The 20,542-nt window shown below is 28.4% G+C and overlaps 1 protein-coding gene across 1 annotated transcript; it reads left to right on the top strand.

The window, feature by feature from the left end:
- The first annotated feature begins 5,578 nt into the window (after positions 1–5,578).
- Positions 5,579–13,951, top strand: LOC107167906 (uncharacterized). The gene is made up of 6 exons (XM_015517119.2): positions 5,579–5,988; positions 7,882–8,014; positions 9,190–9,293; positions 12,733–12,865; positions 12,983–13,065; positions 13,582–13,951. The coding sequence occupies exons 1-6, from the start codon at positions 5,914–5,916 to the stop codon at positions 13,708–13,710; spliced, it is 657 nt and encodes a 218-aa protein (XP_015372605.2). The 5' UTR covers positions 5,579–5,913; the 3' UTR covers positions 13,711–13,951.
- The last annotated feature ends 6,591 nt before the right edge of the window (positions 13,952–20,542 follow it).

Genomic DNA, 20,542 nt, shown 5'->3' on the forward strand with positions numbered 1-20,542 from the left:
GGCTCAGGTGTCTTCGAAACCGCTATTTTTACGAAGAAGTAAACCCTGTCCACGTCGATGTCTGGGGGGAGGGAGAAGGTAAAACTGTCTCTTAAAATGGTGTTGTTTTCCAGCATACATCGATCTTAAACTGTAGCATGTAGTACCATTCTTTTTTTTAGTCCAGTGCACAGGAATCGGACACATCCCAGTCAACTTTTTTTTTATGTTCGAACATAAAACGGCACTGTCGACGGTCCTTTGATAAAAAAGCAAAAGAAAATGTGAAACGACCCAAAAATAAAGTAAGCTGCTTTCCGTCGTTAATTGACTTAAAAAAATAACAACTGCAACGACGACTGCGACAATTGCGACTTGTTCGGAGACTGTTACTGCTGTAATCATGTCTATTGTCGGTTAGAATTCATCTGCAACCTGCCAATTCCTTAACATTTGTTATTAATTATTATTAGGGTTGAGAAAAGATTTGTTATTATATGTTCTTAATAATCCATAGTAGCTTATCGTGAACGGTTTAAAAATAATAATAACAATATAAATTATACAAATAATTCTCATGAAATAAAATACAAGGAACCTCGTGATGGGCTGTAGTAAAATTGCATACACTGAGCGCCGTATTAAGAAAGTATTTGTATCAGTAACAAATTATAGTATTAATATTAAATTATTTTTGTTATTGCTATTGGCGTTTCCAATAATCAATAACGTTTTGTTCCTTCAAACGCATACCGTTTAACTTCCGCAACAAAATACAAAGCTCTGTTGAAACTGCATTGCGTAACGCAATTTGCGTTGAATGTTTAATGTTTTAAAAAAATATTTTATATTTTTATGTGTTATAATATATTAAATTTTTATAATAATGTACATAACACATATTCTTATGATAAAATCAATTATTTTTATCAATATAATATTTCTGTTTGAGTTTTTTATTGTCTTTAATATAAAAGCCTTTGTAATTTGGTTGGTGGATTATTTCCTTAATCAATACAGGTTTTAAATTTTTTTGTTTTCATAATTATCTAATTATTATACTATTTATTTTTATTATAAGCCACATAAACGCAGAATATTTATTATCGGTGTTAACAATGTGTTTATATTATAGAGATGATGTTTAATATAAAGTTTTATATTTTTCACAGAAATAAAGAAAGAGGAAACAGTTTTATAAATGAAATTTCAAACTATATGAAAGTAATTAAATTAAGTTGTACCGATAACTTATTTAATTTTAGGAAACTGAAAATTTTTTCCGATTAGTGCTTAATAAAGACAGTCAGCTAATTTGAGGTTGATTCGGATATCGTTGTATTCTCGCAAAAGTAAATGATGTGTGTTTAACCGAGGGTATTTTTCTACATAAATGGCATAATAGTTAAGTATACGTTTTGGTCAGTGGATGTTTATGAATAATTTACTATTGAATGAAATTTAAACTAATTTGTACAAGTCAATATTATGTTTAATGAATAATAATACTTATTTGTTTATTATCTTACTCGGAACTTGCAAGTGAATGGTAGAAGGTATGTACCCAAATTAAAGCCACGGGATTTTAGCATTCTGGTAGCATTCATATTTGTGATAGATTTAGGATAGCTTAGGATTTACTTTTAGTGGCATTTTTTTCATAAGATACAGGCATGTGTGAAATGTATTTTTTAGTTTTAATTTTTTTAATAAAAACAATGTTTGATATTTATTACATGTATAAATACGTATTATAATATCAATATTATATTGTATTATATCTATTTAATTTAATTTAATGAAGACCTATTATAATATTTTGCACCTTGGAGACGTTTTGTATACAAAAATTTAAAAAAAAAAAAACCATTGAGAATATGAAATAAAAATGTAGGTTGCCATTATGGAAAAAGTAAAAAAAAAACTCCCGAGTATAAATTGTTTTCTACAAAAACGCCTTGTTAAAAGCAACACCGTCGCCTAGATAAGTAAAGCGAAAAATAAATTACTAACGATGATTGTCTTACGTTTAACGTTTAACAGTAATGCTTAAAATAATATATCATTATACTTGCACCATAATTCGTATACCATCTGCGCATGTGACATGTGCTAACGTGTTAGGCTTTTGGGCTGTTTAAACGACATGAAAATTCATTTTTTTTTCTTTTTCAATATTTAATTTTAGTGTAAAAATTTAAAATATAGTAAACTTACGCTTATCTGACGGTACATCGTACATATCCGTAAAGAATTACAGAACGTCGTGCACAGTTTTCAAATTATCGAATCGTCATACTATTTTTCTTTCTTTTGAACAAAGTATAGTGACATATTATACTCACTGTCATGACAATTAATTTAAAAAATAGAATCGATTGACATTTTTTTTTAATTTAATTTTTCCTAAACAGCAGTGTTTGTATTTACGAACAAACTGTAATAATATAAAATACTTGAACTCGTATAATACGAAGCAAATAAAAAAAAAAACAATATGTTGTCTATTACAAAAAGTTCTTCGATTAAAATTATTTTACCATATTATTATTAACCATACATGGTAGTCGATAATATACTTAACTTCAATCTAAATAGTTATCTGAAACAATCATATTAATTAAGTTACAGTGATTAATTTTAGTCATATACTCAAGTACACTTTAAAAAAATACTGGAAAAAAAAACAAATTCAATAGCCTAAAAGCTAAACTTTTAAGCTCTTAAAACCAATATATTTAATGTGGACATACGAGATACAACTGCTATGAAAGTCGGTTAAAAAAAATCAAACTTAAATAAAATTCAAGTGTTTCGAGACATCGCACTCCACAAAATCACAAACGCTCCTCCCTTTGCCTCTTCACAAAGACCTTGGTATTAAATCGGTCGGGGATAAAGTTGCACTATTTTACAAACGGTTTTTTTTTCTAGACGATAAAACTACCACATCCCACTCGGCCACTCGTAAAATGACTTCTATACCCATTTTGCTTCTTGGAAATTCTTATCACTGTTGAGTGCAGACTTAAAATAAAGTGGTACGTGATCTTTTCAATTAATTCTCTTCAACCTTTTAATCCCAACCTAAGTGCCACTAATGCAGAGGCTTCTTATTCACTTAACTGCTATATTTTATATTTTTTATTCCCCATTATCACAATATATATACAGGATGTAACAGAAAAACCTGAGAAAAAAATTATGATAATTAAACATATGAAAAAATTGTCAATATTATACATATGATGAGTAAATAATTTAAGAAATATACTCATATCAGAAAATTCTTAAAATTTTTTTTAAAAGTTATTACGTTTCAAATTAATTTAACCAAATTTTGAATTTAAAAAAATTCCAAAAAATAAACTACTTGATTTAGATAAATCTTTTTACCATCGAAATTGTTCTTATAATTAGATTTTCAAATAGGCTATTTTGAATTAATTCAAAATTTGTTATTAAATTATTTTTTTTTCAGTACTAAAAACTAAATATGAAAAAAATTATCATACATGTAGCGCTGTGCCACTTAATGAATAAAAATAAATAAATAAAAAATATTAATTTAAACAAAAGTTTTTCCAAAAGTCAGTTTTATCTGTTACACCTTGTGTATTCGTTGAGTGTAAATCTGTATGGCTTATTTATATATTATATACTTTTATAAAAAAAATGATAAAAAAAATAAGAAGAATTATAATTACAACTCGAAATGACATGGATCTGTAATGTATATTATAATATTAAATCGTTATTAAGCTGTAAAATTTGTTTGAATTTTACAATGACACACAATTGCAGTGTATGACGTATATTAACAACAATTTATATTATTTGTAACGAAATGTTCTGTTTTATTTAAACGTTCTTTTTACATTTTCGAACATAATTTAAAGATCAAACACTAGATAATCGGACACTTCATCTCGTCTTCCACCATATAAATCATTACAATAATAATATAATAATATATATATATATTATAATATTTTTCATACCATGCTAACGTACCCATTATATTGAACGTATTAAGAAGCTCGGTCATAAATATAAAAAATACAACTCACATTACATGACGTTTATACTAATGAAGAGATTTCAAAATATTTATTTGTCAAATTTTAAATTATATAAGTAAACATAGGATTATTCAAGCCTAGTTTTTATATATTACCTGAAAATATATATGAACGTCAAAGATTTTCGAAGATTTGTTATTTGACAATCTATTTCCCAGTTCCCCTCTCTCTTCACTGCTGAAGATAAAAGGCTTATATCACGATCATATCAGTAATTCTTTAATCACCCGACGAATTTTGGTTTTGTTTTTTATAAGTAACTGATTTAATTATCAAATAGTATGTGATATTGATAATATCATAACTAAAAAAAACTGATTTGTTAATAAAAATAAAAGTTATTTTTCTTTCATCTTTGTTTTTAATAAAAGTTTAACAGTTAACACTATCTAATATCTCGTGTAGTAGTTAAATAGCTTACACTGTATCACTTAGAAGTTAACGACTTAAAGTTATCTCATGTAGGAGATTACCTAGGTACTTTTGTAGTAGTTTACCATTCTCCATGGTTCATATATGAATTAGGTCAGCCTCGTGGTTTTCACAGTATTCCAAAGCAGACGGCAAAAAACCACGCAAAGATAATAATTCCTTATTTATTGTTCCAATGCCATTACGATAATATTAAATTATATTTTATATGTAAATATTGTAATCATTATTGTTCATCTCCGATGTATACACACGCATAAATATAATTTACTTATATTATACAGAATGATTATTTTATCGTGGAATAGCTTAGGCATACAATCAAGAAAAACGCAATATTTTTAATTTTAATTTACCATAAACAGTATTTTTGCTAAATATTTATAAAAACAAATTTTCATGTATCTATTTTCTGGGATATTGACATATTGATGATATCTAACCATTCTAACCTAACCTGGTTCTCGACAAACAAAATTACCCTGTATATTGTATTAAAGGTATAAATATTTTTCACGTCACGTAAATGCAAAGAATTTAAAATGTCCGACAGTCTATATAATTATATATGTCATATATATTTTATATATATAAGTAGTTGATTAGCACTCGACTAAGAAAGACGTAAGAGAAACAACTTTGCCTGCATTAAGAAAAAGTACCTTGAGTAATATCAATTATTTTTCAAAAATAAACATATTTTTATTATTTTATACTATAAATGTGGGACGTAAAATTAAATTAAATTCAGTTAAAATTATACATCACAAGTTTTTACAAATCACAATTTTTCATAACAATAAACCTAATAATATATCATAATTCACAACAAAATATACTTAAACATAGTTACACGCAAAATAATATTATGCCGCGATAGTGATGCGATACCTTGAATTGCATAATATATAACGTCTGCCAGTGTGCCTATTTGCAATTACTCCATATTGTTATTAGTTTTAAATTTGAGTGGGCACGCTATTTTAAATTAAGCAACACACTGTATTTGTACCTACTAATATAAAATATAATAATATTATATTAATATAGGTACGTGTCAACAGAAACGGTTCGAATCGTCGTTCGTCGTCACTCGATTCATATACACCTCCAACACACGCACGTACGACAACGTTGCCAAAGTACACGATACTCATAAGTACCTACTAATATCGTGTAGAATAGTAATTTTTCTGTTAGATACTATTCACAACCGAATGTGAATCGCACGCGTATACAATAGATAACTAAATTATACAATAATAATTAAATATATTATTCTATCCGCGCGTACCTTTCTGGTGTCTATATAGCTGCAAGACCAGCTGAGTATCTCCTCTGCGGATCACTCTTCTTCACTGAGATAATATTGTTTTATAACATACAGTAATAGTTATTGTAAGAGCTTACCACCACCACGATGGCCGAAACACCATGTTTCTTCGGACTAACAACTGTCCGCATCGGCGCACGCGTTGTGGCTTATTTACAATTCGTGAGTATTTTATATTATGATATTGACATAATGAAGTTTTTTCTGGACGTGTAAATTGATAATTCTTTTTTTTCTGAACCACTACGATTTAGTACCTACAATAGTATTGCAGAGTAACACTAATTTAATCATCAACAGACCGAAAACCTGTTGATCGATCCGATCTTAGTCCCATAATATAGTGGAACCTCGGTAATAACTCGAGTCGGTCGGGGCAAAAAGAAATTTAACTTATAGATAAATGTGTATGTGCATATCAGAGGTCAAGGCACTCTTAGAGTTATCAAAAATTCATCTTTAAGACGTTCGAGTTACCGTAGTACCACTGTAGTTTTACACGAACACTGCGATCTGTGTGCTTGGTGTATTTTCTACAGAAACACAAGACACAAAAATAAACTGTTTAAGTTTGAAAATATATTCGATTCTAAGAAAATGGCAAATCCTATAATTAGGCGTTAAGTTTCTTCTCACATTATTCAATTAGTTATGAGTAGGGTTCGGAAGTTATAGGAACAAAATAAGGCAAATATGCAAGAAAAAATTATAAAATATACATGAAAAAATGTAAAATATGCAAAAATATTTATTTATTTACCTATTACAAGTGTGTTACTTATTTATTAATATACACGAAAAAAATTCTGAAGACATATATTTAAAAATTATTGTATTATTTAAAATGATTATATAAGTTAAATATAAAAAATAAGGCGCGTTACCGGTTGGCGTTTGAGATTTTATTGAACTGAAAGAATAGTTAAATAAATATTTTTTCATAATTTGTGAAATACGAAATTGATATATGTTGAATAATACCCGTTAAGTTGTTTTTCGCTTTACTAGCGTTGTGTTTGTAACATTATTTAAAATTAATTGGTGAAGAATGAAAAAAAAATTAATTTTTGTTGAAAATATTAAATATGCATATAAATATGCGAAAATCGACGAAATATATGCACTTTTTCTCTAAAATTGTCGAAATATACAAAATATGCATTCTTAATTTTCAATTTTTAAACTCAACATTGTATAGTTCAGATTTCTAGCTTGGTCTGCTATAAATCGACAGCATACAGAACAATATGCATCTCCTATAACTTCTGAACCCTAGTTATGAGTTAATGACTAACGACTCATAAGGAATTGAATAAAATCCACGTTACGTCATACTTTACGACCCATCGTAATTATCTGCACGTGTATAAGAGTAAATTGCCAGTAAGCCACTTCACACAACGTTTTTAAAATATTATATACATTTTTTATTATTACGTTTGTGTCTTATATGTTTATTTTTTAAGAGTAATTTCATAAAAAATAAGCTTCTTAACAGGTGTTTAACCGTGCTCATATATTATTATAGTTTTATTGTATTTTAGGTATCAAAAAATAAATACCTAAACATATTGTATATCTTGTTTCGTTATCGTCTTCGACATATACGAGTATATATACCTCACATAAGACAGAATAATGAAAAAATAAATAATATAATCTTAAAATAGCGAGGTACTTCACATGCATACCTACAAAATGGTTGATTGTTGCTATAGACTCTGCAGCTTTTCTCAACATCTCCTAAATTGATAATTTTTAACCATTAGGTTTCAAATAGATCGGTTTGATAAGTCTATAGTACCTTACATGTACAATAATTTAACTTTAAATAATAATTTGGAGAATAATATCATGTTGCGTGTTACTTTAATGAACTCGAAGAGAGAGAGTCCATGTTGAAATATAGGTATATGTATATTATTTATATTTTATATATATATATATATGATAGATTTTTAACAAAAATGCATTATTTTGTAAATATTAAAACTGTTACACTAAATTTTTATATTAAATACTAACCTGTTTATATGTTTTTTTTTCACCCTCAAGTGGTCTCAATTGTTCGTTGTCATACTGTTGATATTCAGTTATTTCAATTATTGGTTGGACACGGATAATAGTCCTACTTCTACGAACACGAATGCGACTGCCGCGAACGAGACTTCGTCGACTGCAATCATAAGTAACACATTATATTATTATTATATAAATGGAATTGGTTTAAAAAAGAAGTTGTTTCAACCAAAATATACCAATCTAATCGTATGATAGATATTAAATGTAGCGAATTCAGTTCCTCTATCTGAAGTATAATATTAGGTAAAACGCATTATATATTAGCCGTCGATCGGTAGGTTTAAGAAAATTTATCAAAAAAACAACTCGTTCTAAAATTTCACTGTCACTAATTTTCAGTAAATGCTAATTACATAGTGACGGTCGTGTGTTCACACACACACACACACACACACACACACACACACACACACACACACACACACACACACACACACACACACACACACACACACACACACACACACACACACACACACACACACACACACACACACACACACACACACACACACACACACACACACACACACACACACACACACACACACACACACACACACACACACACACACACACACACACACACACACACACACACACACACACACACACACACACACACACACACACACACACACACACACACACACACACACACACACACACACACACACACACACACGCGCGCGCGCGCGCGCACGCCACGCATACTTATAATTATTTACTTCACCCCAGTAACAACTAGCTAACAAGTTACGCTTGCACGAATGAAATATTGCATAAGATATTCATCGCCACCTCTTGATATAACATTTAATATAATTTGAAAACTTTAATAATTATGTTATTTTTTACTTTTCCCTTCGTTTTCGAGCGATGTTTGACGAGAGAGAGAATACGATTGTCTGTAAAAACTAAAAGACTAATTATTACTAACGGCAACGTCAATAATAATATAGTAATATAGTGTTTACCATTACGACTCAGATGTTTTATACAATAACATTTTATCATATTATTATTATTAATGATTTCTACCTACTAAGTATATATTTTACATATTGAGCACAATCACGATGAATAGATCTAGGGGCCTAAGGGTCCAGATCTACCTTACTATTTATCCAATTTTTCTTATAATTCTAAAGATCATGGAGAAAACAATTTAAATTAAGAATAAATTATACATTGTAATTGTGTTTGCGTTGAAAAATATATTCCCCTCCTCTCATATCTTTGCCTGAAGTACACCCATAATACCTTATTTTACGTTCACAGTATATTATAACGAACTGGATTTCGACACCGCGATCTTTTCACAACTGTCGGGTTCACTTCTGATTATGTACACTAGTTACTATTTAAGAATAGCCACGTACACAGTGAGTAAACAAATACATATTTTCAAAAAAATTAAAAATTAGCTATGTCAGTTATGTAGATAATAATTTGATATTATAACCATCGATATACAAAAATATTATTGTCGGCGGCACTTTTGTACTTTTGGCCGAAGACAATATTGTAATATGAAATGGATTTCCATTAAAACATTGTGTTATAACAGCTAGAGGTAGGCAACTTTCTTGATATCTATGGATTAACTGCCGAAGTACAATGTATATATTATACTTAAACATATTTCACGGACCGCAATAATGAGAATATACCGTATTTTATTTTAAACAAAAATGTAAGGACATATTGAATTTAGTTTATCTATGATTCAATAATTTTTTATTAATTTAACACGATAATATTAACAAACAAACAACGTTTTAATCCACCACATAGTTTCCGGTCCATCCTATTTTTGTTCGTAATTTTTGTAAAAAATTATAAATTTTAATCACAGACCACATAAAACAGCTATGAAGATCACATGCAATCCGTGAGCTACGAGTTGCCGACCCCACTATTAAAAGTTTTTAACACTTATCAAACGTCGATAGATTGAAAATAATTTAGTGCAGTATAACCGCGCTGGAGCATAAATAATCTAATCCAATTTAAATTTATCTGGAACGACGTATACCAAGAAGAAACATGATAATTATGATAATAATAAATAACAACTACCGTATATGACCATAACTACACACGGCCGAATCTAAAAACCAGAAGTGTATCTCAAATAATATTTTCGAATCGACCTTTATTACTCTTCCAAAGTCGTATTGGCTGTTGGCTCTTTTTATATGTAAACGTGAAACCCCCATTTTAAAATAAAAAATTCTCTTCAGCAATATATTAATAATATTAAAGTGCGTGTTTTTCTCGTTATTATATTTTAAATCATACGCATTTTGTCGTGTGAAATTATGAAACGCGTCGCACAATACAATAAATAATAATATATCACAATATACTGCAGTATTATTAAATCGCTCGGAAAGTCAGTTTTCTGGAAACTTGCACCACAATCGTTCCTCGTCACACCAAAGCAACAACGTCTGCTCCAAGGACTGTTTAACAATCTATACCTAGGCACTCGTTGCCCCACCGGTCGTTTTTTATAATTTCGTCAAACGGTAATAATTTGTTTATAGTCATAACTCATAAGATTAATTGCATAGATATATAATGTACTTTAGCGGCCAAATATTCACGAGGAGCTTAAACGCTTGACTGACAAAATGTATTGATTTTATTCTCAACGTATTTAAAAAAAAAAAAAAACGAAAATGAGTATAAACTATTTAATAACTTATAAGAATATTATTTAAGTAAATTTTTTTTTTTTATTGATCTTGAAATTTACATAAATAAATTTCCTCTTCGACTACACAGGCTACTAGTGTGATGAAGTAAATTTACTTGAAGTAATAAGGTAACATTTTTATGGAGCAGGTAAAATATTAATTTTAATTTAAATTGCAACGATTTTAAAACATGTTTTAATAAGTCTAATTATTTATAATTAACAGTCAATACTCAATAAGTAGCTAAACAATAATCATAAAAAGTTATTACATTAATGATATAAATATATAATACATGAAAAAATATTTTCTCTCCTCCCCAAGCTCCTTGCCCATGTGCGCCTACGTATGAATGTGTTTCATAAAATAGGAAAATCGATGGTATAATTATATGTATAGAATATTATATAGGCTAAATGTTTATACAAAAGATTCCAGTATCACCTAAGTACTCATTCAAATCCCCTCATTAAAAGCTTGGCCTCAGCTACTATACCTGGTAATCTCCCAAGACGCCTAAAACGCAAGTACGTATAGTGTCGTGACCTGTTATAATAATGAATAAAAAAATGTTCATATTATTATAATTAAGTACTTAGTAGCCATAGGAAGTGTCATCAATGGTAGACTTCTTTCATAAAAATAATATAGCCCAGTCATATCTGTTGATTTTATCCTATACTCTTATTGTAATATCAAATTATGTTAATTTTATATTGTATGTAACAATCAAAAGTAAAAAAAAACTATTATATATTATATAGCTTTATCACGATTAAACGACGCCGTTGTTTGTTAATTCAGTCGAGAAATCATAAAAAGATTACTTTGAAGTTTTTTCGGTATCGAGACTGATGCTTTATCATAATTTGACACACTTACATACTAAGTATCTCAATTTTAAGTAAATAAGACGAGGATATAGTGTTTGTACATATCAACCGATAAGATAAGAGAAATAAATATAAAAATTAATGCTAAATATTTGCTATTATTATTATTGTTATCAAACCTGCTGAAAAGAATGTTATCTTGTTTATTTATTTCTAAAATGTAGCCATAGAGTAATTATCATTAAATCATCATTATATTTAGGTAAGGATTCTTAAAAGGCGTGTAGAGATGGAAAGAAATAGAGCAACTAGACTAATATGAGTTATTATAGTTTTAACAATAATTGGTCTTTTATTTTCGTCGGGTATGTGAGTTTTATAAAAATAAAATACAAACTTCTTAAATCAGACTATAGCGATGTATAAAATAATGTTATGTCATACGAAATGTCCGAAATGGCATTGAAACGATATAATATACGTGTACCTCTGTAAACGTCACTAAAAATATATTTGTACAATATCCACAGTAGTTATATGATTTATACGCAGCAATTCATAGTAAGAGCTAGTTTTTCAAGTAAATTATTTCCAACAACGCGAAAATTCTCAATTGGTTTTTGATATAATTGATTTATTTCAATAATAAATTGTTAAAAATAGGAAGGTACTTAAACTAATAAAAATAAATAAAATATAGTGATAAGATTTCAACATATTTTAAAAACGTTTTAAAACCAAACAATAAAACACTTGATACCTAATAATTAAAAAGCAGCATAATTCAACAATATATACAGTAAAACATTATTATAAATTATAATAAATTCGATCCTAATTTATAGACCCATTTACTTGATAGTTTTATCTAAATAAAGTGCTGTACGACTTAAATGAACGTCAAATCATTCGTTGGAGGTGACCTACTGTCTACTGAATGTATTTTGTATAATATTGTTCATAGGTAAATAAGTTTTAATCGAGTTGCACACAAATTACATAATATATTATATAATAATTGATGATCAATCAGATCTGTACCTTCACATTGTGTAAAAATTTAAAATCCAGCTACAATAAATTATTATTGGCAAAATGGCAATAATTTACTTGTAACATAAATCAATATCTATACTGCACGGCAAGCACCAGCTAGGTTAGGTCAGTTATAATATAATATATTATGGTTTTTTTATTTTCCTTTTAGTTAATATTGTAGATTAATTGGTAATAAAATCATCATGTAGGTATGGATATCATTAAAATATAATATTTATTTTTTTCAGCACAACTTAATGCACATCAATTTTTGGATGATTCTCAACTGTCTAAATTTCCTCACATCAGTCGCGTTTATCATACTTGCTGCATGGAGAATTGGAAAATTTGCAATATTTTTTACAGGCTTGATTGGATGCTGTAAGTATACTTAAGAGATAATAAATTTTCATATTAATCGACTAACGTATAATATGACCATGACGAGCTTGAATTAATATTTTGTAAGTACCTTTTTTTTCATTTGATTGCCTATAGTTGCAAAATCATATAAATTATACGTCGTCTATCAATTTTACATGGATGAGACTTCAACAGCCACAGTTAACGATAATCAAAACGTAAGTACTCAAAATGCATTCATAAACGATAATTTATTTAATATTAATAATTACACGTACATTACACCACCTCCCCCCCCCCAAATCTAAATTTCGAGATTTTTTTGTACCAATGATTAGTACTCAATTCATGTGAATTCCTAATTAGCTCTTTGTAATTCCTGCTCTAATAGATTTTCTGGAAAATCCATTTTTCCCTGGGTAGAACTGGGGTAACGTTATTCCAGTCCCACCCACCATCCAAATTTAACTTTTTGCAATTTTGTTTTAAACCAATAATTAGTACTCAATTCCTGTGAATTCCTGGCCAGCTTTTTATAATTTCTGCCCCACCCAGGGATTTTCCGGGAAATCTACCAAATTAGGAATTATAATAAACTGATCAGAGATTCACAGGAATTAAGTAGGTACTAATCATTGGTGCAACAAAAAAAATGCAAAATTCATATGGAGGAGGGTAATGTAAGTAATAATTATAAAGAAAGAAAATTTATTGAATTTATTTTCTTTGTGCAGGTATTGAACAATGGAGATCAGCCGCTACCTCAAAATCACGCAACTATAGAAATCAAAACAGAAACAAACATAGTGAATGATTACCACCACCCCACTTTGGACGTAAAAAATGTTACACAGACCGCTTAAATAGATATGACGATAAATCATTCTAAACTTTAAGATTTTAAAACTCATTGTGATGTACTTATAAGACCTTATATAATAGGTATGTATAATAATATGGCAGCCGCCAGCCAAAGATACTGTGGTCAGAATTATTATGTTACAATATTATATATTATATTAAATGCATTAATTATTGTATTTTGCATTGTGCATGGTTATTACAATTTAAATTTCAAAACAATTATAAACGACCAATATTATATCTCCAGTATTATAAATTATCATGTATTCAATTAAATATCTTGATATAGATAAGTACAAATTGTGATGGTTGAATGTATAAAAAAAAAAGCGTAAAATTTAATAAATACGATCGGTATAAGTATAGTATTTTAATTGTGTGATTATGTGAGAGTGTCAAAATTTGATTCCAAATGTATTCATAACTGAGAAAAATTATTGGAGAGAAGTGACATACTATATGTATAGTTATTTTATATAATATAAATAGGTATTATTAATGCCAGATAAATGTATATGACAATTATTATTTTCTCAATTAAAAAAAATGAACCATATAGTATAATATACCTACTATATGATGTAAGTAGTTTAGTAGTTGATGGAGTCGACTAATTTCAATAATTTACTAATATTATATATAACATGAGCGTTTTCGGATATTTAGTACCTATATTAGGTAGTTTACATTAAAAAGTGATTCTTTAATAACTTGGATGAATTAAATCGTCATGTATTTTGTGATATTGAACAACTACGAGATTGGAAAAAAATTATTTAGTTTTAACGGGCGAGTAACACAAAATACGGCAAAAATCATTTATAGGTAGAATATAATGGTACCTATTTAATTTCCTGCGATGTACACACTACTCATATGTCAAAGTTTAGTATTCATAATTATTACAAATTTTTAGTTTTAAAACAGTTCATTACTTATAATTATATATTTATATATAGTTAATTATTAAATTGTATATGAACTTGTTGAATACGAATAATTATAAATATCTGCTGCAGCAAGTTAATAATATAGTAATAACATTAATATTATATTATATTAGTAAATAATACAATTATTATTAATTATATTTATTTTAAAACAAAATATGTAAATCAAATGGATTAGAACAAGATATTTATAAATAGAAACAAATAAACATAATATACCTACATGAGAAAGGGAGCAACGTTAGTAATGTATATCAATTATATAATATATGATATAATCACATTAGAACCTATTATAATATTATATTATGTTTGGTATGTTTCAATTCAACATGAGAGAAGAAAACATAAATTAAATATTACTTATGATATCCGTCGGTCGTCACGATTTTCTGAAAAATCTTATTCGAAGTAAATATTTTTAAAAACTTTGATAGTATTATTAAACTTTGTGTGTTGTGAAAATACAAGACGTGCTAATTTAAATTGAAATTTCTGTTGAAATATCGTGAAAATATTCATGATATAAAGTTGTATATAAATTGAAATCTTCAAGAAAACGTGTAATATTTTTGGAGTCGATTGCTTGTACCGACCCTATATAAGGTATTTCACCGAACTATTTTTTCATTTTATTTTAACATACCGTGATATTATGGTGAATGACGTCGAAGATTCCACGATGGAGATAATTTAAGAAAAAAAAATATATATTATACCACTCCGCTCAGAATCTAAAAAAGGGATCTATTATAATATATTTAGTGACTTGTCTTCATATATAAAATATATGCACAACAGTTAATTTTGTTTTTCATTGAACTTAAGCTTTTATCTAATTAGACGGGTAATTAATTATTGATCGTGATGAAAAAATAAAAAATACAAATCAGAGTCGACCAGCAGGCATCCCAGTATTCGTATACACAATCAGGGTGAACCGCCTTTTTGTTGTTTAGGAAATGTAGGACACACGCTCGACGCTCAATACATTTTTTTCCTACATTTTTTTCCTACATTTTTTTCCCCGACACTTTCGTTTTTGATAGTGAAATGGTTTAACAAAAATAGTGATCATAATTTTAATTGAATAAAATTATTTCTACATTCTTACTTATCAATTGTGTTATAACATTATTCAATTGGATTACAATCGAAAACTTCCCACTCATTTATGAGTTGTTTTTTAATTTTCGATAGGTTGATAATCACCTAATTAAAAAAACTAAATGTTTATCGTGAAAAGATAAGTATTAGTGTCAATTTTATTTTTTTGATATCTATGATACAAATAATTTTGTTTTTAAATTCATTGTTTGTATGTATTGAATAAATCTTCTAGTAAACTTTATATTAAAAACATAAAAATTGTATTAATGATCTAAGTTTCTTTCTTATTATGGCGGACATATGAATTGTTGTTTCTTGTTTTTGTATTTACGTAGGTACCTAAAACTTACTTGTAATTTAATTTGAATTAGTATTTAAATGTGTTTACATATATATGCTTTTAATTTTTCTAAAATATATTTTTTACTTTATAAAAATCTTAAAATTTGAATGAGTACTTAGCGTTTAGATCTTCACAATAAAAATTTACCCATGAGTTCAAAATTTTATTTTCAGGCTAAAACATTTATATGATAAATTATTATATATTTTTAATATTTTTAATAATATTAATATAATGTTATATACTTCTGAGTATATTGGACTATTTTTAATGTATCTAAGAAAAAGAATTAATAACAATAATAATTATTATTACAAGTCTAAATCACAATTTTATTCTTGTGACGTTTGTGTTTCATTCGTTTTATGTAGTAGTTATGGCTTTACGAAGGATGCACGAGTGACCTATTTATTACATCATAATATATAAATATGTTGGACTGGAATGTTGAAGAAAAATCCAACCTTCTAGATAACTAGGATCGTCATTAAATATCCTACTGCACGGCTATAAAGCATCATTACAAGCGGAAAAGGACTTAGTAGGTACGGATAACTATAAATTTGTAATAGCAGGGACAAAAAAGATACGCTAATTGCAACTGTCAATTCTATAGAGAGACTGAATTTTTTTCCCTCGGCTGGAAAAACTCAACCGTCACCGTTCTCTTTGTGTATATTTACCGTAGACTTTTCCGAGACTTTTTCTGAACTAATCAAAAGTGTAAATCATTATTTATTTTTTTTACCCGGTCGCTAACTCCGGGATTGTATTTCAAAAATGACGACTCGCAGTTATAATAATAGCAATAATAATATATTATAATGGCACGCACACTTCCAACTGCGCAGCTGTCGCAGACTGACCGTCATTAGTGTTTAACGTACATTATGTGCATAAAACAGCGGGATAACACATTTTACATGGTTGTTATATTATGTATAATAATATATTATTATTAATTATTATTATTATTATTATTATTTATATACCCTCTTCCACCACTACTGCTGTTGTCATTCTCACCAGCTCGGCATAACATGTTTTACGTCTATTTATTTTTTCACATTTTTTTAGTTTCTAAATTTAAACACATGGTAAAGTCCAATATGGGACGTTATAATACTATAGACGTATAGGTGTCCCTCTACCACTATCGACGTAATGTTAGGTACTCCTCCTATCGGTATAATTTTTTTCTCTGCGTCTTGAAAGTGTTCCTTATAAATAATTTTCACCACCAAACTACGACACAACAATACATAACAGGTACCTACTTCTGATTTTGGTTTCGGCCGATATATCGTACCCGATTGACAATCCTCGTAGAACCCGTACCGCGTTCAATTCACCTGATAATATTATAGTCTAGGAACGGTGCAGTCTAATCTATGGCCAACAAAAAGACATTTTGGCGATATATTGTTGCTGCTTGTTGGGCCTGCCTCTATGTAGTCTGCTATTTTCAAAGGTATGGCAGCCCTAAGCATAACACGTTTTACGTTTTTTATTGTTTTCCTCATTTTTTAGTTTTTAAACGTTTCACCGGCCGTAACCAAAACACACGCACAGTCAAATCCTGCACGGGACATAATATTTTTATAGCCCTTCCTCTGACCACTTCTAATCATTATCGACGTAATTTTTGTCTTTGTACCCCGACAGAGTTCCGTAATAATTTAAACTGCCGCACTTCGACACAATACCTACTTTTAGTTGCTTTCGACTGACATACCTAATACTATCGTACTCGATTAACAATTCTCGCAAAAGCCGGCACCGTATGAGTTTAATAATATTAAAGTCCAATACTCTAATCGTCATTTTATACTGTCGGCCGATTGCATTGAAGTTAACCGACATACAAAACGAACACGCCGTAGGCCACAGCGGAGGTCCCTAAATTCAATTCAAACCGCACAGCAATAAAATTATATATGATTTTCGTCTTTAACGATGGCTATGCCGTATTATAATTATTTTAATATAAAACAATATGTTATGTGCTAATGGGCTTGTTCTGTGTAATCGTGTAATTCGCATGACGGCTGCTGTGTTTTCGATGCAATTAATGGGACTTTTAAAAACAGAAATCTGCGTTATAAAATTACGATTCGTACTCGTCGTGTGTATAACGATTTTAACATCCCGATTATATTATTCAATATCGTTTAAGCCTGCAGATTGCACAATTAGAAAGAATAAATTTAAAAAAACAATAAGCAGAAAAAAATACTTTTTTATTATTTATACATTTTATTTATTATGAACAGACAATTTGTCGAATACAGTTGGAAATAAACAGGTTGATTACTGCAATATTTAAAACACAATGCGTTTATCATTTTTTTTTGATAAAATGGTTCAACTAAAAAAGTTAGCTTATATTATATAAACTTAGAGGTAGAAAAGTAAAAATAATACAAGTATATACTATATAGGCTTAATACGGCGTAGATACGATTTTTTTCTGGGGGTGGGGGGGTTAAAATATATTTATGACACAAATCACAAGTTATTAGTTAAACTAAACGTATTAGTATTATATTAAGTATCACAGAAGATAAAATACCAATATAAAAAGTTTTTGAAATATTATTATGTATTATTTTATATATCAGTTAAATTTTCTCGTTAATCGTTATCGCCATTTATCAATAATTTATGTAACAAAAATAAAATCATCCATCATTTACTACTATTCTTGTGTTTAGTTTATTAACAACTTCTAAGTAGTATTTGCATTTAAAATGTAGTGACAAATACATGACACGATACGTTTTATACTAGGTCATTACAAACAATAAAATAGTTGGCTGGCCAAAAAAAAATAAGCTTTTTTCCAAGATATTAATAAAAAAAATAAAACGATATTTTAATTTAAAATGTTAATATCTATAGCTATCTTTGGTGGGACTAAGAATTATGACATAGGGAGAGGGGTTAAATTCACATTGAGGGATTAGCCCCCCCCAAGTTCGCCCAGTCACTCCTATATTAAAGCTCTAATATTATTCAACTAATTCCTATTAGTCAGCTAGTTATGTTGTAGTTGTTGTACAGCTCATTTCACCAAGTAATACTATTTGTCTAGATGTTAGTGTTAGGCAGTGTTGTTATATCAGTTTCTTACTATTATGTAATACGTGTATGAAATATTCAAAACATGTAATCTTATCTCATCACTATTTCTTGACAAATAAACTGATTCTGTGAGGATATGAAATTCTGTGAAAGCAAATCACTTCTTCTCTAATGTATAGAAACTATATACCTATTTGAACGACATTTACAAAGTAGATTGGTAACGTCACTTTACATATTATTTCACGATGTGCCTGTATTGTTAATATTTGCTTGTCAAAAGAGAAGTTTGATATTATCATCTTGAAAATATTAGGTCTTGTAAATTGCATTATTTACACTATATATTTTGATTACAAATACCTATCAAAAATAAGAAGCTTTTCCAACTTTTTACTATGACAGTGTTCTTTATTATTGCTATTATTATTTTTTTTTTGAAAATTTCATTGAATATTAATTATAATATTGTTATATAGGTATATAATTTGTTAAGGAAAAAATATTTTATGGAGCTAAATGTTTCTCTTTAAAAGTTCAGTAGTTATTAACAACATCAACCCACACAATACATTGTGAGGGAAGTTACATATTAATGTACTCGCACTTACCAATATAAATTATAAAATTTAATTTGGCGTGGTTTGCTTGCTGCAATTATTCATACAACGTGATTGAGTATACGCATTACCCGCTGTCATTAGTTCTCGGATGGTTATTAAGCTAATCAGGTTCTAAGGGGTAAGAATCTTGCCAAACATACACGTGTTCTAAACCAACCATACTCTACAAAACTGTTAAAAATAATTAATAAAAATATCCACTCAATGGCTTATGTTGTACGGGTTAATTAATAAAAAAAAAAGTAATAAAATATATTACACAGTGAATCTTCTTCAGATAAATTAAAGAAAAAAAATAATTAGTATAATAGATTCCAAAGTAAACAGATTTATAAAACATTAAAATCCTTTTTGAAAATTAAAATCTTATCATCGATCCTATCGGTATGAAGTGATAACAATTTATATAAATTTAGCATAAATATTTTTTATCCAACTAGAACTTCTTCAGATGGCACGTTTCAATTCCCTTCGTAAGATGTAAAACATTTCACTATATAATAACTGCAGTTACGATACCTCATAATAAATTCACCATTGCTACATTTTTGTTTTATCAGCTTAGCGGTCCTTTCCATCCATGAACTCACTACATTAAAAATACTTATTTTTCACTTAAAATTTACATTACGAAATTGTATGAAATAATTATTTCGGAACCTTTCATTTTGTTCTTTTGATCCGAGATTATGATTTATATAAATCTTACTCATTCGTCAAA

Source organism: Diuraphis noxia, unplaced genomic scaffold (genome assembly GCF_037042655.1).
Source record: "Diuraphis noxia isolate RWA-SAM2 unplaced genomic scaffold, SU_Dnox_SAM2 contig0002, whole genome shotgun sequence".
Taxonomy (NCBI): Eukaryota; Metazoa; Arthropoda; class Insecta; order Hemiptera; family Aphididae; genus Diuraphis; species Diuraphis noxia.